General features: G+C 55.1%; 1 protein-coding gene across 1 annotated transcript in view; it reads right to left on the reverse strand.

Annotated features, from left to right (window-relative positions):
- Positions 1-725: 725 nt before the first annotated feature.
- CHSY1 (chondroitin sulfate synthase 1) overlaps positions 726-22,527 on the reverse strand; it is a 62,449-nt gene continuing 40,647 nt past the window's right edge. Inside the window, exon 3 of the mRNA XM_062204970.1 lies at positions 726-3,641. Within this exon, the coding sequence (XP_062060954.1) occupies positions 2,049-3,641 (1,593 nt within the window). The 3' untranslated portion in view covers positions 726-2,048. The remainder of the gene's footprint in view (positions 3,642-22,527) is intronic.

Below are 22,527 nucleotides of genomic sequence, written 5' to 3' on the forward strand. Positions count from 1 at the left end.
GGGCTGCGGGAGGGCCGTCCCCTCCGTGTGACATCACTGGGCCCTAGCCATCGGGCTGCGTGAGGGCCGTCCCCTCCGTGAGCGTGACGTCACTGGGCCCTAGCCATCGGGCTGCGGGAGGGCCATCCCCTCCGTGTGACATCACTGGGCCCTAGCCATCGGGCTGCGGGAGGGCCATCCCCTCCGTGTGACGTCACTGGGCCCTAGCCATCGGGCTGTGTGAGGGCCATCCCCTCCGTGTGACGTCACTGGGCCCTAACCATCGGGCTGTGGGAGGGCCATGCCCTCTGTGTGACGTCACTGGGCCCTAACCATCGGGCTGCGTGACATCACTCGGCCCTCATCACCCATCCCGGGAGTGCAGTTTCTGTCCCCAAAACCTGACGACCCCGGCATCCAAGATCACACTGTTCTGGACTCTTGGGTTACACAGCAACTATGTGTAACTCCTCCTCTAGCTACGCGACCCTAAGAGCATCATGGGACGCGTGGCGCCCGGGCGGCGGGACGGGGCCTGGTGCCGGTCTGCAGCCCTCTGCGGCAGAGAACACGGAGTCTCCAAGCTGAGGAGGAGCAAACGAGGACCAGCTCACCCCGACACAGGAGGCAGCCCCAGGACGCCACCCCCGCCCCAGCAGCAGCTCCGGGAACCTGCGCTTGCCGCGTGTCACACGCTTCTGCGGCTCAGAGAGAGTAAGGACTAAGGAGACAAAGCGGTTCTTCGAAGTACCACAGAAAAATACTGTTCACTGGTTTATTCGTCCCCATGAGCGAGTGGCTATGTACAAATAAGCGGATCTCAATGGTGTGTATTAAAATGGCAAGCCGATCACCGTTTGGAACCTATGTGAAAAACAGAAATTTATTAAGGCACATTTGATCTGTGAGCTTTCCGGTGCGATGACAGATTCGTTTCACTTTGTCCCCGAAACACGTGAGCACCAAAATTGTCGAAGAACACTTCACGTTTAGTGGAACAGCGAGGAACGCCAGAGCGCGGGAGGGAGGCGCGGCTCCGGCGGGGCTCTCCGGAGATGGTTCCGGCGGAAGACGCGCCGCCCACCTGCCGGCACATAAATACTACGGACTAACAGACACCCTGCAAGGCGGAGCTCCAGCCCACGGGTATTAAATAAATTAAAGGTATCGGAGAGACAAAGGAGACAACAAAACAGTCACGGAGAGTGGAGCCATCGCCACCGTCTGGTGCAGACAGGATGAAGTGAACAGAACCGGACATGTCCCCCACATTTCCATTAGGGCTTTTTTTTAAGCTTGCGTAAGTTAGGTTTATTACAATAATTCTTCTCTGTCATTCTAAATATTAATATTTTAACCCTTTACACAGAAGGGTCAGGAAGAAGGAAAAAAAAAAAACCACCAAATCCTTCTTGAAGCCGCATGCCGGGCTCGTGGCAGCCGGCAGGGCCGCCGGCCACTGTGCCTGCTGCGCTCCCGTGCTTCTTAAACCCACGGCGAGCAGAGCTCCGAAACATTGGATTCTGGCAAAGCTCTCCTGGAGACGGCGGCACAGCCACGGTCGCATTTCCGCATCTCACGACTGCAACACGAGATGGCTTTAAGAAAACAAAACAAAACTGCTGAAAAAAAAAAACAAAAAAACCACAAAACAAAAAAGACCACAAAAGGTAGAATCTGTGCAATTTTAAGTCACAACAGAACATTTGCGAGTTACAGTGTCTTGTTGCAATAATACTCTGCAGGAATGGTCACGTTTTCTGCCATCGACCTGTAGCAAGGAGGCTGAAAAGGAAGTGTAAAACAAAAACAGAAATAAAACCCAGTTTCGCTCAGCAGGTGCACTTCAAGTCAGAGTTAAGCAGGCTGCTACGTAACGTTCAGCAAGAAGACGTGTTCAAAGGCAAACACTGATCACATTGTTTTGTTCCAAAAGCTCAATCATAAAGGAGTCCTATGTAAGAAAAACACTTGTAAAATATATCCTTGTATGGACTTCAAAAACTGATCATACAAAAACGTCTGAAAAATAAATTAGATAGTTAAAACGCCCTCCCGCAGCGCGGCCGTCAGGCTGTCCTCCAGGGGCCGCTGTTGTTGCTGCTTTTACTGTGGCTCGGGTCGTTTTTCTCCAGCCACATCTCGGCCAGCTGCTGTGTGGACCCGTACGTCGATGCTTTCGACCCCAAGCACATCTTGTACTGTTTGGGGTCCAGGTTGGGGTCGCAGAAGACAGGGTGGTGGACGTGCACGACGCCGACTTCCTGGCTCCGGAACGTCTTCAGACCCGCCTGGACCACCTTGTTGAAAAGGTCCACGTCCTCCAGCCCCCAGCCTTGGATGGAGACGTCGAAGCCGCCCACGCGCACGAGGTCCCCCTTATAGATACAGGTGATGCCAAACCCGTAGTTCCTCCAGAAGCCGGTCTTCTGCGTGAAGGCAAAATGGTTGTCGCTGGGAACTTTCCCGTTATAAACGATCTTTGGGTCGTACTGGCTGAAGATGATGGGGAAGTAGATCTGCTGGCCCAGAACCGTGTTGGCGCGACACCGCTGCAGGAACTCCGCGGTGAACACGAGGTCCACGTCGCAGAAGAAGAGCAGCGATTCGTTGCTGAACTGGGAGGACCCCACTTCCAGGGCCAGCGCGCGGGAGAACTCGCCGGCCACGGGCAGGACCTGCATGTCGGCCTTCGGGTACTTGGCGCGGTAGTCCCGCATCAGCTCCACCTGCTTGGCCTTGTCGGGGTTGGAGTCGGAGTTGAAGAGCAGAACCACCAGCTTCACGTTCTGGTTGGGCACGAGACACGTCTTCTCGAAGTTGCCCATGAACCGCACGAACATGTCGAAGCGGCCCGACAGCGGGATCAGGATGTTGATCTTGGTCTCTCTGGGCTCCCTGTGCTCCGCCTTCGAGCCGGGCAGCTGGAAGGGCACGAGCCTCTTGAGGGAGTTGGAGAGGAAGGACAGGGAGCCGGATTCCTGGTTGATCTTGTCGGCCAGCTCCCTGGCGTCCAGCTCCTCGTGCTCCACGAACTGCAGCCGGCTGAAGGTCTGCTGCAGGTAGGCGTGCCTCCTCACGGGCACCGTCATCTTCTTGCCCTTGTGCTTCTTGTACAGGAGCAGCAGGTCCAGGATGTACTCGGCCCCGTAGGTGGGGTGCACGCGCCGGTAGCCGTACTGGATCTCCTTGAAGTCGATGATGCGCCCGCGGGTCTTGGCGTTGGCGTTGATCATCTCCATCACCTGCATGACGATGTCGTCCAGGGCCTCCCTCTGCGCCGAGTCCATGCCTCTCCGAGGGGGCTGGCCGTCGGCGGCCGAGTACAGGTACTTGCCCGTCAGAAACTCCCACTCCAGGATCTCCTCGCGCTGGCGGGCCTGGAAGCGCATGAAGGAAGGCGGGATGCCCAGCTGCAGGTCCTCCTTGTGCACCTCGGTGTTGCTGTAGCGGCTCATCAGGACCACCTCCCGGTGCAGCTGGATGGTGCGGTGGCGCAGCTCGGCGATCTTGCGGCTGAGCAGGTAGCTGTGCAGTCTGTACTGGTAGGGGGGGTTCTTGTTGGGGTGCAGCGTGATGGCTCGGTGGATCTTACTGTTATGGAGGTCTCTGATGTACCCCTTCTTGTTCTGCTCGTAATTCTCATAAAAAAGCTGCTGCATCTGTCGAGGGAGAAAAACAAAAACGATTTCAGTCTCACACGGCGGAGCGTCCCCTACACTGCCGAACGCCACAAGCAAAATCGGAGCACCAGAACGCCTTCCGAACCAGCCACGGCACGCCAAGGGCCCTGGCTAAAGGCCAGGACCAGAGCCCGACGGGAGGAGGGCAGACATAACTGCTGAACGAGACTTCGAGAGCCAGAGCTGGCCAGGGTGACCCTGCAGGCAAACAGGGGGGAGGAGGCTTCCCATCAAGGGAACATGGAAACCCGAGTGACAGCACAGCAGGTGAGACATGGCGCACAGGGCAGGGCTGGCACGGCAGGCCCCGCGGCTCCCTGTCCTCCGCGGCAGCCATGTTGGCTCGGGGAGCGCGGCCCCAGCCAAGGCGCTCAGCAGAAGCCAGCACTGTCAGGGTGGAGCCGGGCTCCACAGACCCGCGCCTCCCCGCAGACGACGGTGCGGTAATGTGTCGCCCACCCAGTGCCTCCGCGCAGCTAGGGCTGGGCCTACTGGCTCAGCCTGGGGCCCCAGCACCCACCCGGGCCTGCTTCCTGGGGATGCTGAGCGGGAGGGTGCAGGAAGCATGGGCTCCGGGCTCCGGCCACGCCTCCTCTGTGGCCCACAGCCTTCCTCCGTGAAGAATCCACACGGCAAAATCCACCGGACAACGGCGTCTGATCAGCCTGGGTCTTGCCTCTGTGGTCTGCGGTTTTGGATTTTATTCCTATTGTTAAATGCTAACTCTTAGTGAGTGAGCTGGATTTGGGCTATTTATCTGCCTTCGGACAGACGTATGTTTGATACCCCCAATTACTGCAATTACAACGGAAAAACAGATCAGCTATTAATTCTATACAATAATTCTATACAATAAGCTACCAATAAATAAAAGCACCAAGAGTGGAGAAGGGAAACGCTCCCAAAGCAGAGCTTAAAAGAAAACAGGGAGCCCGAGCGCAGAGCCAGGCTGACCACCGCCGGCCGGCTCCTGCTGGACCCGTCAGAGCTTGCCTGTGGAGGAACTGGGTGGAGCCCCAGTGCCCGCGGAAGAGTCCCATCTCTGACGGTCATGTGGGAGGTACAGGTGTGAATTAGCCCCCAAAATCAGTGCCAGAGCTCACAACCAATTAGAAAGTGAGGTCAGTTTTATTTTTGCTTTTTTTTTTTAAAAAAAATTTATTTTATTTATTTGAAAGGCAGAGTTACAGAGAGGGAGAAATGAGAGAGAGATGAGAGAGAGGGAGAAGGAGGGGGAGGGAGAGAGACAAGAGAGAAATGAGAGGGAGAGGGAGGGAGAGAGGGAGAGATCGACCAATCTTCCATCTGCTGGTTCACTCCCCAAATGGCTACAATGGCTGGGACTGGGCCAGGCTGACCCCAGAAGCCAGGTGTTTCATCTGGGCTCCCACATGTGTGCAGGGCCCCAAGCACTTGGGTCATCGTCTGCTGCTTTCCCAGGTGCATTAGCAGGGAGCTGGATTGGAAGTGGAGCAGCCGGGACTGAAACCAGCACCCACATGGGATCCGGTGCTGCAGGTCGCAGCTTAACCCAGTACACCACAGTGCCGGCCTGGTTTCTGTTTTGGTTTGGTTTTTAAAGGGAAGCACAGCATACCCAAGCTAGGGGATGGACACCAACGCTGACTCTCACATGTGCCAAGAGGAACCAGGGCGCTGCGGGACCACGCGTGGCGGGAACTGTGCACCTCCCCACAGGGAAGCCAAGCTCAAGCCTGCACTGGCAGGGGCCTTGGAAAAGAGGGGACCTGGGGCTTCCTGGGAGGGCAGGAGTGGCCAGCGACAACGCCAGCATGGGACAGAACTCCTGCCACAGGCCTACACGACCACCTAACTCGTCTTTTCGCTGTGCTTCTGTGTGGGTCACCACGAAAGGAATTTCATGAAGTTCCCGCCCGAACACCTCTGCTGTCCGGATTCCAGCTGGGCTGATTCTTGGGTACAAGCTGCACGCTACAAGGTGACAAGCGAGTACGACCACACGTCCGATCTGGCTTCGGCCTGGCCCAGCCCTGACTGTTGGGGGCATGGGAGGGATGAGCCAGCAAATGGGAGATCTGTCTGCCTTTCAAACCACTCACCACACATCCCACACAGAGACGTAAATTCAATGAAACAGGGAGGTCCTTTGTGGATGCTGAACACCTGACACCGGTGGCCAGGGCACAGTCTGCAGACCCCGGCCGCTGCCGCCTGACGGCGCCACGAGCCGCCTGACGGCCCTCGAGCCTCAGAACCTGCTCCCAGGTGCCAAGAAGGCGCCTCCTGTGTCACGGCCCTCAGCCTCAGAGCTCTGACCAGCCAACTGCGGGTGCCACGGGACCCTGCAGGGTGTCCGGTGACACCCACTCAGGGCCTGCCACGGACCAAGATGCTCAAGAGGTGCCTGAGGAACCAGGGACAAGGGCCGTGCAGTGCAGGACGCCTGGCTGAGCATAGCTGATGAGGACCGACGGGCACGTGGCAGCCGGCCCAGGGAACCGCGTGCCTGACAACTAAGGATGGGGACACCTTCCAGACAGGTGGGCAGCCAGCCTGCTCTCTCCCCAGGAGACCACCAAGATGGCAGCTCTTGATCCTCGGCTGTCTGCACCAGGCTCCTAGTGGGGGCCCAGACTTCCTGTGAGCCTCAGCACTTCTCAGGAATGTGTCTCTCAGAGTATCTTAGAGGCTGCCCAGGGCCACAACTCACAGCGAGGGACAGTGGTCAGGCTCCACCCCGGGCATGGAGCACCGTGCCAAGGATGCCAGGGCGGAGCGGTCCCCTGGCACGCGGCTGTCGCAGGGGTTCTGGCTCAGCTACAGAAGGGTGACTGAAAGGACCACCATGCTGCAGCCGTGGTCTTACACAGAGATGCACTGGGGGACAGGTGTGTCACCGTGCTACAGCCGTGGCTTTATACAGAGACGCACTGGGGGACAGGTGCATCACCGTGCTGCAGCCGTGGTCTTACACAGAGATGCACTGGGGGACAGGTGTGTCACCGTGCTGCAGCCATGGTCTTACACAGAGACGCGCTGGGGGACAGGTGCGTCACCGTGCTGCAGCCGTGGTCTTACACAGAGATGTGCTGGGGGACAGGTGCGTAGGGGCTGGGAGGGGGAACGCGGGAGAACATGGACACAAAGGTCAGGCCAAGCCTGTGCCTGGGTCTGAGTGCCCCCAACAGTCACTTCCTAGGCTTCCCAGCGAGACCACAACATGACCACTTCACACAGAGCAGCTGCCCATCGGACACCCTGGACGCAATACAAGTAAGCTGTGATGATTCCAAGAAAAGCCTAAGGACACATCACAGAAGTAGTTCCCTTCCCGAAGGAGCCACCAGGACTTTAGTAACAGGTGAGCAGATCCCCGAGACGGGGAGTAGAAGCACCACACACACTCCAGCCATGCCCTGGTGCTGGCGTGCCCACCAGCGTCAGGAGGTCAACAACTCTTCTATAAAATAAATAGTTCAGAAGATGACAGTCCTAACGGTCTGTTTTCCTTTTTCTTTTTAAATTTAGGCACAGAGAGATGCAGGCAGGGAGGTGAGACCGGTGTCAGCACCCCTACACCTGCTGGTTCACCCCAGCGCTACAACAGCCAGGGCTGGGCCAGGTCAAGGCCAGGAGTTCAATCTGGTCTTCCACGGCGTGGCAGGGCCCAGTCACTTGAGCCATCACCTGCTGCCTCCCAGGGCGCATTTCAGCAGCAAGCTGGCAGTGGGGGTGGAGCCGGGACTCGGACCCACACACTCTGATTTGGCGTGCAGGTGTCTCGACCAGCGTCTGGAGCAATGTGCCAAACGCCCACCCCATCGCAGTTCATTTAGAACTCCAGGAGGCAGAACCATGTAATTAATTCTGTATCACAGAAAACAGGCTGAGCAGTATCAAACAGAGTTCATTACCACAGGCATTTCGGTACCGATTTGGTTCATTATGTAGAAGATACAACAGAAGCTCCGCAGTGCTGCGGGGATGCACTTGGCTTAGCAGTTAAAGCGCCCGGCTTCCAGTCCAGCGTCGCCCTCATCCTAGCCTTCCGGCTTCAAGGAAGAGGTGACGGCTCAAGTGGGGCCCCAGACTGAGGCCCCGCTCCTGGGCTCAGCTGTGGCCACTGCAGGCACTGAGGGGAGTACACCAGCAGAAGGATTCTCGGGGAAATGTTACAGGCACCGTGCACACAGTCACAGCTGCACCCACTCACACGGCCTGCTCGGTGCCGGGCAGGCCGACCATGGAGACACGGGAGGCAGAGCCAGTGCGCACAGGCTGCTTCATAGTCACAAGGCTAGTCCTTGTTTTCCACAAACCTCTGTAGGACGCATACGGCAGCGCCGGTTTTCTCCCCAGTGTCCATCAAGCCAGCCTTTAATCTTGGCTCCACAAAGTATCTCCGTAATCTTCGACTCGGGCGAAGCCATCTCACTTACACGCGACGTTTCAGGACCCTGTGTCACGGCCCGGTGAATCTGAGAGGGGCTGACCCCGAGGTCAGCCTATTCCCAGGAACTTCCAGCCTCATTAGCAAACATCCGCTGGGACAAAGGCAGGCTTTCTTCTCCGGGGCTGTCCCTCACGGGGTCCGCAGTCCGGCCACATGTGCCATCAGCTGGCCACCGCTGCTCAACAGCCTCACCTAGGGACACGCAGTGCTCCCCTCGCTACGTGACGCCGAGTCCCCCATCCTGCTGTTCCGAAAACACGGCTTCACCAAACGCCCAGGCGCCACCACTGCCGGCCGCTCCAACACTGAGTATTTACAGCGACGTTAACAGGGCCACGGGCAGCGTTCCCCGGTAACTGAGAGTCTGTTTACAATTAAGCCAGGATCGCCCACCTCGCCAGGACGGGTGGTTACCCTACGTGTCCCTCCCAGGTCACCCCTAATTAGTTTCCTGTAGGCTCTGCCAGATTTCACCTAATTAAGTGCAAAGATTAAGTGCTCTGCATTTTAAAGACTCCAGCCTAAAACTAAGTGTTTCAGGAGAATGAGGCTGGGACGCTAGTGGTAAAACCCAAAGCGCATCAATGAGTTTAACGGCTGGTGTCCAATTCTGGAATCTACACACCGTCAGAGAAGTCTGACCCCTTTCAAAATGACAGAGGATGAAGCCTGGCAGAGTCAAACACGGCCAGGAGTCAGTGAGGGCTTCCGCGTCAGGCTGAGCGACCCAGCCAAAGCACCAGCTTCTGCACGTGGGCTCTCCTGGCTGGAATAACCCCAGCTCCAGGGGAGGACGCAAACCTGCGCCCAGCGAGGCCCACGCCTGGCTCTGCACGCAGGGACGCTCTCCAGCCACCACCTTCCCTTAAAGGCGGGCGGGGAAGGGAGGGAGCATCGTGCTGAACTGGCCCATGCAAACCAGCCTTTAAATTAGCAGGGTCCAGTGTAAATGTGTTCCCAAATGTCGACTGAACACTCGTGAAAGGCACTGCTCCAGGTGGTGCAAACTCAAAGGCCACCTGCAGAGAAGCACAAAGCCAACCAGGGCAGCTGGGCAGTGAGGGTGGGAGGGAGCCGTCTGTCCGTCTGTCTGCGGAGGCAAGCCCAGGGCCCAAGCCCCTGCTGGTCTGCTCACAGCAACACAACATGGGCCAGGAACCAATGTCGCACTTGACCGAAAAAACCTCCACATGATTAAATAATTCAAGCTTTGGTTGCCAAAAAGCAAACCAAGACAAAAATAAAACCAAAAACAAACTCCTAGCACCCAGGTGGGTACACGCCGGGAAGGGGAAGTGGGGGGAATGAGGACACGGCGTAACGCGGGCCCTGGGCGGTCACGGCGCAGCTGGACCTGGCTTTTTCTGTGGAAAGTCTCCCAGCTTTTCCTGTGTTCGCAACGAGCTCAAATGATGTGGGGCAGGGGGAGGGCAGGGAGAAAGCGAATGAGAACCAGGAGTTCATTTCCTTCTAGGACTTTTTCTCTTGTCTACACTCCTTCACTGTAGACCCTCAGTCTACAAAAGATACTTTAGGCCACTGTGACTCCCAGCACAGGCCCGGGGTATCCATCCAATACAACCCCGCCCCTCCCCTACCCACCCAGCACTAAAGATTCAAGCAGCTTTGGAGTTAAGGCCTGAGGACAACGCATCAGGACAAGCCACAGGCACTCTGAGGCTGCATAGGGAGGGTGCACGGCCAAGGAGGGAGTGGAATAAAAGCCCCCACCCCCACCCCCAGCCCTGTGCCCTGGCCCTGTGCCCCGGCCCTGAGCCTTCCAGAAAACAGCACCTGTTTTAAGTGGGGCTCAAGCTTCATTCCATGCATTAAAAATCAGAACCATTGCTATCTGGGGTCGAGTCCTACAGGGGTGTTTGTAGTAAGCATCACAGTTTGGGGCAGGAGCCCTGTGGCACCCAGGTCTCCTGTCTGTCCCGTCCAGGGTCCAGGGTCTCCAGGGCGGGGGTGGGTCCTCACTTCACAGCACACAACGGGTCAGCTCTCAGTCCTCCTTCACAAAGATCAGAGGGGGTTGGGGAAGGGAGGCAGGGAGTGGTCTCCTGGGAGTGAGTGGAACCATACAGCTTTAAATTCCACAGGGTCAGATTCCCAGAGAAGTAAAACAGAACACAGGCAACCAACAAAGGCACAAAGGCAATCAACACAGTGCAGAAAAGCTAGGCTTTGCCACATACCACTGGGGGAACTGGACATCACAGGGGGAGAAACAGAAATATAAACACACATAAAATATATCTAATACACATGCATATGTATGGATGGATGCACGCTTCCCACAGCCAGACTGTACCGAACTCTCAACATGGATCACAGACCTAAACACCACGTGCAAACTATGAAACTGGAGGAAGCGCAGACGACCCTGGGTTTGGGAATGGCTTTTTCGATGCAATGCCAAAAACACGATCCATGAAAGAAAGAACTGACGAGCTGGAGCTCACTAAGACTTAAACGTTCTGTCTTGCAGAAGACAACGTGAAGAGATGGAGGAGGTAAGTCACACACCGGAAGCAAACAGTCACAAACACCAGATTCAAGACGTGGCCAAAATATACGCAGAACTGCTAAAACTCAGAAACAACCCAATTAAGAAGCAGCAGGAGGTCAGCACTGTGACAGAGGGTTAAGCTGCCATCCGCAGCGCCGGCATCCCATATGGGCGCTGGTTCAAGTCCTGGCTGCTCCACTTCTGATCCAGCTCCCTGATAATGCACCTGGGAAAGAGTGGAAGATGACCCTGGTGCTTGGGCTGCCGTACCCACACGGGAGACCAGATGAAGCTCCAGGCTTCAGCTTAGTCCAGCCCCAGCCACTGAACATTTGGTGCAGCGGGTCACACCGCCACGTGCAATGCCTGCGTCCATGTTGCAGTGCCAGTTTGAAGCCCGGCTCCTCCACTTCCGGTCCAGCTCCCTGCTAATGTGCCTGGCAAAGAAACGGATGATGGCTCAAATACAGTCCCTGTCACCTCTGTTGGTGGAATTCCTAGCTCCTGGCTTTGGCCTGGCCCTGCCCCAGCTGTTGTGGCCGTTCAGGGAGCGACCCAGTGGACGGAGTATCTCTCTGTCACTCTGCTGTCCACATTAATTATTTAAAAGACATACTCTTAACACACAATGCAGCAAATGTGTTCCTTGTTATTCACCCAAAGGAGCTGAAAATTTATCTCCACAAAAACCTGCACACAGATACAGTAGCAGCCTTGTTCATAATTTCCAAAACTCAGAGGGGACCAGGACGTCCTCCAGCAGGTGACTGGGAAAGTGAGCTGTGGGACACTCAGGTACTGGAATATTGTGCAGCACAGCACAGAAAGACACGGCGGAAACGGAAGTGCACATTTCTAGGCGAAAGCAGCCCATGAAAGGCTGCTCACGGCAAGATCCCAACTCACGACATCTGGAGAAGGCAAAACTGTGCAGACAGAAGACCAGGGCTGTCGGGGGTTAGGGGCTGAGACAGAGGGAACAGGCCGTGGGGCACAGCGGTGGAAACTGTCACCACACACTGTCATCACAGCAGACGCTGAAGCCACCGCATGAGCGTGCGCCGTCCGCGCTGCTCGGACTGCCCCACCGGTACGCCTGGACCTGCACGGGAATCTGGACTTCCCACTGCTTTGCTGTGAACCTAAAACTGCTCCAACAAAATCTTTTGCAAAACCAAACCTATTAGAAAACAAAATCCTCGGCCGGCGTTGTGGCTCAACAGGCTAATCCTCCGCCTTGCGGCGCCGGCACACTGGGTTCTAATCCTGGTCGGGGCGCCGGATTCTGTCCCAGTTGCTCCTCTTCCATTCCAGCTCTCTGCTATGGCCCAGGAGTGCAGTGGAGGATGGCCCAAGTGGTTGGGCCTTGCACCCGCAAGGGAGACCAGGAGAAACACCTGGCTCCTGGCTACAGATCAGTGCAGTGTGCTGGCTGCAGCGCGCCAGTCGCAGTGGCCACTGGGGGGGTGAACCAATGGAAAAAGGAAGACCTTTCTGTCTCTCTCACTGTCCACTCTGTCAAAAAAAAAAAAAAATCCTCAAATTATTTAAGTACATTCTAGGAAAACTATTAGTTAATCCTTTTCCCCGGCTCCTTATTTATAAGCAGTCCTGTTGTTTCGTCCTTCATCCGCGCATCTGCTCACTCGCTGCTCTTACTAAAACCTTTGGGTTACACAGAATACGTTAAACCTCCTGTGGAAGCGCAAGTAACTGACAATCCATGGTAAGATCTGTCCGAGAGACAACAGGCCAAACCATAAAGCCCTGAAAAAAAAGGGAGAGAACTGAAGCGTCACTATGGGACACCTTGTGCCTCTGCCTCTACAAACACACACACACACACACACTCATTTCAAACTCACGATTTTAAAGCCCTTGATGGCAAATATTTGTTTCAGGTGCCTGACCCAAGCAATTGCCCTGGTCCCGCTGAGCAGATGAACTCAGATATTACCTCTCATCTACAGACAAGGACAAGACTGACCACAGGTAACAATGCAAGCAGTTCCAGCCAAAACTTAAACAGTATAACCAAAAAGAAGCACAACGCTCAACAAACAGAAGAGCTCAGACTTCAGAGAACACACACGGCTCCCCTGAGCCCGCCAGACCCCAACAGCCCGTCAGCAGGCGGGGCAGCCCAGCCAGAGGCCATGCAGATTCACCGGCCAACCTCCGCCCCGGACAAACACGGCCACAACTAGAAGAACAAGATTTAAAATATGGACGACTGAAGCTGGGGTGTGGCATAGCTGGCTAAGTCACTGCCTTTGGTGCCAGCATCCCATACAGGTGCAGGTTCGTGTCCCACTTCTGGGCCAGCTCTGCTAATGGCCCGGGAAGAGCAGCAGCAGATGGCCAAAGTGTTTTGGCCCCTGCCACCCACACGGAGACTCAGATGAAGGTACTGGCTCCTGGCTTTGGTCAGTCTTTCTCCTCCCTCTCTCTCAACTCTGACCTCCAAATAAACAAATAAATCTGAAAAAAATATACAAATGATCAACATCCAAACAAAGGTGCAAGAGGAAAAAGCATGCTTTTAACAGAGGGTCCTGGGGTCGGCGCTGCGGCATGGCAGGTAAAGCCTCTGCCTGCAGTGCCAGCATCCCATATGGGCACTGGTTCTAGTCTCAGCTCCTCCACTTCCGATCCAGCTCCCTGATAATGCACCTGGGAAAGCAGTGGATGATGGCCCAAGTGCTCGGGCCCCTGCACCCAGGTGGGAGACCCGGAAGAAGCTCCTGGCTCCTGGCTTTGGATTAGGGCAGCTCTGGCTGTTGCGGCCAACTGAGGAGTGAACCAACAGATGTAAGACTTCTCTCTCTCTGCCTCTCCTTCTGTCTGTGTGTAACTCTGACTTTCAAATAAATAAATAAATCTTTTAAAAAAAAAGAGAGTCTGCGAGAATTCTCAGCAACTATACAGATTACACCCCCTCCAACAGTGCGGCTAGGCTGAGGGCAGGTCTCAGGTGGAGCGCGCAGCACAGCTGGCACGTCAATACCCTCCAACAGCCATCTACCCCAAGGATAAGATGTTCACGGCTGAGAATCCGGTATGAGAAATGGATAATCATCCTACATTTCCAAAATAACCCGCCGCCCTTCCTTTCGCGAAGGGCAGGCGGCCTGTCTGAAGCCAACCCTCTGGGGCACGGGCGGACCGCAGTGGCAAGCTGCAGGCCCCACAGCAATCTCTCCGCCTGGGCTCAAGGCAAAGCACGCGCATGTGCATTTTCACAGCTTATCGGGTAAGGGAGTTTCAGTGCGAGAACTCTGAACTAACACGCTAGCCCCGCGGAGCTGAATCTCCGTAATCAGAGCTGGGCAACAGTCCCCTATTCAACCCACACGAGCAACACAACACAACCCCCGCTGTGCTAGAGAAGACAGTCTAGGGACAGCACCATCTCCACCCTGAGCTGGTGTGCTGGTGTGTACCTTCAGAACCTTCCTTCTCTGAGAAAACCCACTCTCTGGGCTGCAGGTGAGCAGGTGGGGGTGATGGGGGTCCAGGAAAGCCAGGACCAGTACCTGGGGTTTCCAACACCGAGCTGGCTGCGTCCTTCCTTCCCGTGCCCACAGCACTTCCGGGCAGTCAGCAGCCCCAACTCGGCCCAGCACCAAGACAGACTGGGGTCCAAAGGCCGCCTGGCAACCTGCAAGTGGAAGTGACTCTGGGGGCCAGTGCTGTGGCGAAGCGGGTAAAGCCACTGCCTGCAGTGCTGGCACCCCATGTGGGCGCCAGTTCTAGTCCTGGCTGCTCCTCTTCCGATCCAGCTCTCTGCTATGGCCTGGGAAAGCAGTAGAAGATGGCCCAAGTCTTTGGGCCCCGGCAACCAGGTGTGAGACCCGGAAGAAGCTCCTGGCTTCAGATCGGCACAGCTCTGGCTACTGCGGCCACCTGGGGAGTGAGCCAGCGGATGGAAGACCTCTCTCTGCTCTGCTTTTCTGTCTGCCTCTCCTCTCTCTCTGTGTGACTCTGACTTTCAAATAAATAAACACATCTTAAAAAAAAGTGACTCTGCATGTGGTTGAGTGTCTGGAAAGTCATCACAGGTAACAGCAGAGTCAAGTGATCTTTAAGTTGGAAACATGAAAACAGTTCCTAAAATTAAGGCTGGGCTTCTGTTTTATTAGTGACATTAACACGCGGACTGCCAGGTACTATAAACGGAAAGAAAATGGAATAAAAGCTTCATTCAAAGTGAACCGATCTCAGCACATCCCCCCCATCTCTCTCAGGCGTCCACACTGCCCGCATCCCGCCTGGGCACCTCGGTGGACACTCTCCTGATGGGCGAGGCAGCTGTGCCCCGGCAGGGTTTCAACAACACTGCACAACTGTGTTTCAAATCCTAACTCCTGAACCAGATCTAGCTCTGACTCACGTGGCCGGTGCCGTCCTCTGCTCACCAATTTTCCCTCGGAGCCCATGTTTTCCTTTGATGTTCTGCTCCACGAAGCGAAGCGGCATCATCATCCAGTGCCGCCAGCTCCGTGGGAACACCGACTGCAGGGGACTGGACCCATGGCAACCAGGGCCCGGCCTGTGCCGGACGGAACCTCGGACATCCAGGATTGTCTCCAAGTCCCTGCACAAACGTGTTCTGATCTTGCCTCAGTTTCCAAGTTAAAGAACAAACTGGGACTCTGTGTATTGTGTGTGTGTGTATCTATGTGTGTGTATGAGAGTGCATGTATGTGTGTGCACGTGTTTATGTGTGTGTATGTGTGTGTGCACTGGGGAAAAGGGAGACAGTGAGAGCTGTGAAGGGTGGGAAGACAAACGGCCCTGTTCTATAAAGTCAAAATTCTGCACTCTAGGACCCATGTTTGCAACAGCTGCAGAGCCCGACGTGAACAGACCAGACGTGTCTTCCTAGGCAGACTGCTGCCACGCAATGAAGGCCCCACGTGAGCACGGCCCTCAGGCGGCATCCGGGAAGCCTGCCCCCCGTGACTCTCCAAAGGCTGCCATGAAGAAACGGGGATGGCACCTAGGACTGCCATTTTAAATCCCTTTTTTAATTTTTTATTTGACAGGTAGAGTTATAGACAGTGTAAGAGAGAGAGAGAGACAGAGAGAAAGGTCTTCCTTCCGTTGGTTCACCCCCAAATGGCTGCTATGGCCAGCACTGCGCTGATCCGAAGGCAGGAGCCAGGTGCTTCTCCTGGTCTCCCATGCAGGTGCAGGGCCCAAGCACTTGGGCCATCCTCCTTTGCATTCCTGGGCCACAGCAGAGAGCTGGTCTGGAAGAGGGGCAACCGGGACTAGAATTGGCACCCACATGGGATGCCGGCACCGCAGGCGGAAGATTAACCAAGTGTCCATGGTGCTGGTCCCCTTCCTTTTTATTATTACAGAACAATATACATTCATTATAAAATACCGAAAAGGGAGAACTGCTCTTAGTCCCACTTTGTCATTGGGAAAACATTCAATCCAACGCACCTACACACAGACACAAACAGGCAACAAAACTAATTTCACTCCACAATGCCACAGGGCACTCACAAGTGTGCACACAAGGACCGCAGGCCTGAGGGATGATTCCAATTCTGTTCTATGTTCCCAACACGGTCAGTAACAACTGCTAAATAAAATCAAACTATTCTATGGCCAATCAGGACTTCAATCAAAGGGGGGGGGGGAGACTAAAACTATAAGCTGCAAGAACAAAAATCTCACATAAGAAAAGCCCAAGGCTGACAGTGAATGAGTAGTTATGTCATCAACCAAAAGCTCCAAGTATAATTTTTTTCTTAAAAACTTGGGTCTAGGGGGAGGGGAGCAGCAGCAGAGATAATCATGGACTCAGACTGCCAGTATAAATTATGTGTGAATGCAAAAAGTCGATGCACATTTATGTAAAATAAGCACGCTTACATGTGTAGCAGTCGTAAGCCCCACAGGTGTGAATTATACTGGAAGAAATGAAAACCTCATTCTCTCCAGTCTCATTCTGTTAGGGCCAAGTGTCGAACGGCACTGTGTCCTTGCAAAAACAGTCACTGTCTCACGGTCCATTGGTGGCAACATAGCCCGGCAAAGCCACTGGCCCTCCTGTCACCCAGGAGTACTACATCCTGAGCTGCAGGACTGAGATGGCAAATCACAGGATTGGCCAACACAGCAACCCAGTCGTGATTTAACTACGACCGCTCAGGTTTCTTTCCAGATGCACCCATCCAAGGCGCAGGATGCTACACTGAGTGGATGAGACCCCAGCAGCTCCTAGAACAGTGCCTCACTCACAAGCACGTACCCATGCAAATAGGAACTGCACATTTTGCTAAACTGTGGTTAAATCTGATAGCAAGCCCATTAAAACAACCTTCTTTCAGGGATCAAATTAAACTGATTAAACTGTGATAACTAACAAGACATTTCAATGTCCCCCCAGATGTGAGATTTTTTTTAAAAAGATTTATTTATGTAAAAGGAAGAGTGGCAGAGAGCGAAGGAGGGGGAAGGGAGAGGAGAGGGAGAGGAGACAAGAGAGGAGGTCTTCCCTCTGCTGGTTCACTCCCCAAATGGCTGTAACCGCCGGGGCTGGGCCAAGCCGAAGCCAGGAGCCAGGAACACCATTCGAGTCTCCTACATGGTGAGGGAGGCCCAAGTATTTGGGCCGTCATCTGCTGCCTTCTCAGGAGCATTGGCAGGGGGCTGGATCAGAAGCAGAGCAGCTGAGACACGAACTGATGCTCGGACATGGGAGGCCAGCGCTGTCACAGGTGGCAGCTTAACCCACCGCACCACAACACCGGCCCCCAAACGCCAACTTTGATCACAGCTGTGTTCCCGAACTCAGTGTTATGCCAGGGATGAAGCTCAAAGCCGTGCAACAGAAACTTAAACGGAGACACCTGAGAGAAGCGTCCCCATCTGGACTGATCTGGAGTTTGTAGTGTATTTTGAGACTAACCCCAAGTCTTCATTATATCTCCTATTATAGTCAGAATGATTTTCCAGGAGAAAAATTTAGATCAAGCCTCAGGATACCCCCAATTTGGCATTTATATAATGTGAAATTATGAATTTATATAATGTTGAACTATAACACAGTGAACATAAAACCAAAACTGCAAATAGAATATCTTAATGACCGGTTGCCAACCACCAAGAATTCTTGCCAGTGGAAACGTTTGTTAGAAGTCTATTCCCATCTCAAATTAGGGGCTGTTTAACCTAAAAGTCCATTAAATTGCACTGTGCAATTGTATTTCTTAAACATCTGATCTTGGTCGCTACCATGAATTCAGATGCCCTCGCTTGCAAGCTGGGGAACGAAACTCAAAGCATGGGAGAGAGGAAAGGCTGACGCCACCAGACTGTGGTCATGGCCAGCGTCTGTCCTCCCTCCCCATGCTGACCGATCGTGGCCTGGCTCCGGGAGTCCAGCCTCCTGCCTGCTTAGATACGCCCACACCCTCGGTCCTCCCCAGGGCTTATGAGCGGAAATGTGTGCCCCTGAAGACCCAGCTTTGGGCTCTGCCTCCATGGCTCTCCCCCCACACAGTACCCACACACCCACCTCCACCTAGGGCTAAGCTGCAGGAGATCCGCGGGTGGGAAGCCAAACCGCAGAGCCTGAGGCCCCTCTGGGCACGAGGAACAGAGTACCCTACCGTCCAGGGACCCCTGACAGCCATCCTAGATTGTTCCTCTGCCGGCAGATTAACATTCACACGCTGGGTACCGCTCAGCCTTTCGGTACATCACACAGATTAGCCATTTACCTGCTATGGTAAACACGTGCGCTTGTGAACAATCTGTGACTCAAACGCCGGTTCTCAGAGTCTCACAGAGAGCATGGGCAGCCTCTAGGCTGGGCAGCGTTCCACACGGTACTTCACCTATCAGCAGGCAGCCCTCGGGAAAAAGCCAGCTTGGAGGAACTGGGCCACTTGTCCACGAAATGCTGAGCATCAGGCCCGAGCTCTAACAGTCCGGCTGTGGCCCAGAGCAGGGGTCAGCACACCTGGCCCAAGTTCAGCACTGGCTGGCCGGGGCTGGCACTGTGGCACAGTGGGTAAAGTTGCTGCCTGTGACACCGGCATCCCACACGGGTGCCAGTTTAATGTCCCAGCTGCTCCATTTTCAATCCAGCCCCCGCCCAGGCCAATATCTGAGTGCTGGTTCAAGTCCTGGCTGCTCCCCTTCTGATCCAACTACCTGCTTATGTGCCTGGGAAGACAGTGAAAGATGCCCCGAATACTTAAGATCCTGCCACCCATGTGGGAGACCAGGATAGAGTTCCCGGCTCCTGGCTTCAATCTGGCCCAGATGTGGCTACTGCAGCCATTTGGGAAGTTACATCCGTGGAGAACAGATCTCTCTCTGCTCTTTCAAATAAATAAATCACTTAAAAATTAACCAATCATTTCAAAATAAAACTCTTATTAAGTTCTCTGAGAAAATACATAGGGGTGGGCATTTGGTACAGTGGTTAAGGTACCACTGGGACACACCATCACTGTATCAGGGTGCCTGGTCTGGGGCCAGGTTCTAACTCCTTTCCTAGCTTCCTGCTATGCGCACCCCAGAAGGCAACAATCATGACAAGTAATTGGGTCCCTGTCACCACTCGGGACACTGGTGCCTGCCGTCGGCCTGGCCTAGCCGTGGCTGTTGTGGGTGCAAGCCAGCAGACTGGGGGGCTCTGCTTCTCTCTCTGCCCTTACAAATAAATAAAAGGAAGTAAGTTTTTTAAAGACATGTTTGGGGTAATCACAGCTTCATGACCATCACCTTTTGTACGTTCAATGCATCCACGCCTCTCCTCCCATAACAAACAAGCGCGTTAAGTTAAATGAAAACTCGGAATGACAGCAGCAGCACGGGACACAGCGCCAAGCTCGGCGTGGCCTCACTCTGCGTGGCCTGTACCCATTTCATTTCACTTTGGTTTGGTGCATAAAAGGCAGTTCCGAGAAACTAAAAGCAGACAGGGCGCTCCCCAAAATAGAACCCACAAAGACCACGCAGAGCCAAGTGTGTGCACTGTACCGCTGCTTCTGACCGGGATGCCAGCTGCTCGGCGCCCGGACGTTCTGAGTCACAAAGCCCGCGGAAGCCCTGCTCTGGGTGAGGTGCAGGCGAGAACGGCTCCCCACACAGCTCCTTCCACGCCGCACACGCTTGCCGACGCCGCCGTCACGGGCCAAGCACAAGTGCACAGGTTTCCCACAGTCTCGGGACGGCTGCTTTCACTTCTGACTGACACGTGGCAGCCGTGCGTGGTGGGGTACACACAGTGTGACCATCTGACACACGCATACAACCTCCGATGGCCAAATCAGGCCAGCTGGCGTCCTGGTGTCCGGTTGGGAGGCTGACTCCTCTCCCCAGTTCTCAGACACACTCAGCACCTGCGCGTGCGGTCAGAATGCTGCGCTGTCTCCCCCCGCCCCCCAACACCTCTCACCATCCTGTGCCCGGACGGCCGGCCAGGCCGAAGGAGCAGGATGGGGTCGCCACGGGCAGTCACGCACGAGCCCGCTGACGTGCGGGATTACTTCACAGAGCTTCCCTTTCCTGAGCCTCAAGGAACAATAACAGAAGTCTTCACACAGAAACGCCGTGAGGGCGACGCCGTCACACGGAGGGCGACGCCGTCACACGGAGGGCGACAGGCTCCAGCCTGCTGGCTTCTCGCGGGCTGTGTGACGCATGTCTGCTGGGCTGACAACTGCCCAAGACTGTTCCAGTGTACAATAAAAAAATGGCACTAAAGGAGGGTCCTGGCTGCTCTCCCCTCACCTTGGGGGACCCAGGCCAGGCTCCTGCCTCTTCCCAACACACCCACCTGCTGGGCTCCTGGCTCTGGCTCTCCTCACACCTCACCTGCCGGTCCTGGCTGCCTCAGCCTGGGGCGTGTCGGTCATTGTGGAACTTGGGGCCCTCGCTGGGAACAGCTCAATTCCCACCCCCACCCCCACCCCCACCCCACCCCCCGTGGAGCTCCTGGGTCCCCGTGCTTCCCCCTCCAGGTCTGACACTGCAGCAACTCGGGGCGGGGGTGGCGGGTGGGCAGCAGGTCCGCCCACACCACACAGCCACTTTGGCCTCCCTGGGGCAATCCCGCCCACCTGAGACTCACACCTTCCTGCCTCACCCCAGCCCTGGGCCGCCCTGGAGCACACCCCTGGCAAAAATCCACTCTAGGAAGAAAGTAACAGGGCTGGTGGTTGGAGAGAGCCGCCCACTGCTCCCACACCCCAGCTGTCCACGACCAGGGCGTGATGGCACTGGGCAGGAGGAGCCGCACGGCTCCTGTGCAGCGAGGTGGGGGCGAGGGAGGAGGGAGAGGATGCACTGACTGATGCCTGAGTGTGGGCTGGTGCGCAGTCCCAGCCTGGCTCCTTCGTGTCCTAACCCACTTGCTCGGTGGAGAAGTGGGCTCCTCCTCCAGCAGGGCTCCAGGCGGGGGCGGGGCAGGAAGTGGGAGGAGCTAGGTCTTGGGAGGCTGCAGGAGGATGACCTGAGGTCAGCAGCGCCAGCAGCCAGATGGCAGGCAGGTTATTCTCAGAGGCAGCCTTCAGGGGGCAGCAGGCCAGCCAGGGACAGGCCGTGGCCTAGGCTCCCACTACCCTCCGGCCTCTGGACACCCTCCGGCTCTCAGCACAGGCAGACTGCCTGGTGTGGCGGAGGCCGCAGGCCTAGGACCCCAGCAAAGGCGGACATGCGGGGCTGCGGGTTCTCGGGTCTGCTGGCAGCACGTGCGGTGTAGACGGCGTAAGGGACTACAAGGGAGGCATCTTTAAAAAACAAAACACTTTAAAAGGGTCGATTCAGGGGCTGGCGTTGTGGTTCAAGTCCCAGCTGCTCCATTTCCGATCCAACTCCCTGCTAATACACTTAGGAAAGCAGAGGAAGATGGCGCAAGTGCTTGGGCTCCTGCATCCACGTGGGAGACATGAATGGAGTTCCAGGCACTTCAGCCTGGCCCAGCCTTTGGCATCGTGGCCATTTGGACAGTGAACCAGTGAATGGGAAATCTCTCTTTCCCTCCCTCCGTCCTCCTCCTCTGTAACTCTGCCTTTCAAATAAATAAATAAATAAATCCTTCTGAAAAGGTGGATTCATTAATCATACTTTGTGCTGTCAGAGATACAGGTTACAAAACCAGGACAAACAATGTAAAAGCCCGATTAACAGAAACTATGCAAGGAAAAAAAAAGATATTGGTGAGATAAATTGCTTTTGCATTTTAGATAGCTTTTTTTTAAAAAAAAAATTATTTATTTAGAAGCGTTACACAGAGATGGAGAGACAGAGAAAAAGAGATAAGTTCCATCCAATGATTCAATCCTCAGATGGCTGCAACAGCCAGGGCTAAGACAGGCTAAAGCCAGAAGCCAGGAGCTTCTTCCAGGTCTCCCATGTGGCTGGCCAGGGAGGTGGATCGGAAGTGGAGCAGCTGGACACTAACTAGTGCCCATACAGGATGCTGGCATCACAGGCAACGGCTTAACCCACAGTAGCACGCCAGCCCTCTAGATAACTTTTTTTTTTAAACACATCACGAGTCAGCTGTCATCTGGGGAAACACCATGGTCTTGGGGCTAGAGTCCATCCTTTGAACGTCCACTTCGCACTGTTAGAAGCTACTTGTTCACAGAAGAAAACGTCTCTAGTGCTGGTCAGCTGGTCAGCATATAAAAACAGGAATCTGACAGCGGGTAGAGCAGCTCTCAAGTAAACAGAAGGCGCGCACAGATCCACTTTGTCACCAGGCATTTACACCTAAACCCAAGCTGTAAAGTAGGACGTGCTAGGTCCCAGAGGCTGCACCTGCCTGGGCAGGTGGGCGGCCGCAGGGCAGCCTCCCACCCACAGACGCACACACCACCTACCTTCAGTACAAGCACTTCCCACCCGCACTCAGGCCACTTCCGAGAAAGCAAATG

Source organism: Lepus europaeus, chromosome 11, assembly GCF_033115175.1.
Source record: "Lepus europaeus isolate LE1 chromosome 11, mLepTim1.pri, whole genome shotgun sequence".
NCBI classification, from domain to species: Eukaryota; Metazoa; Chordata; class Mammalia; order Lagomorpha; family Leporidae; genus Lepus; species Lepus europaeus.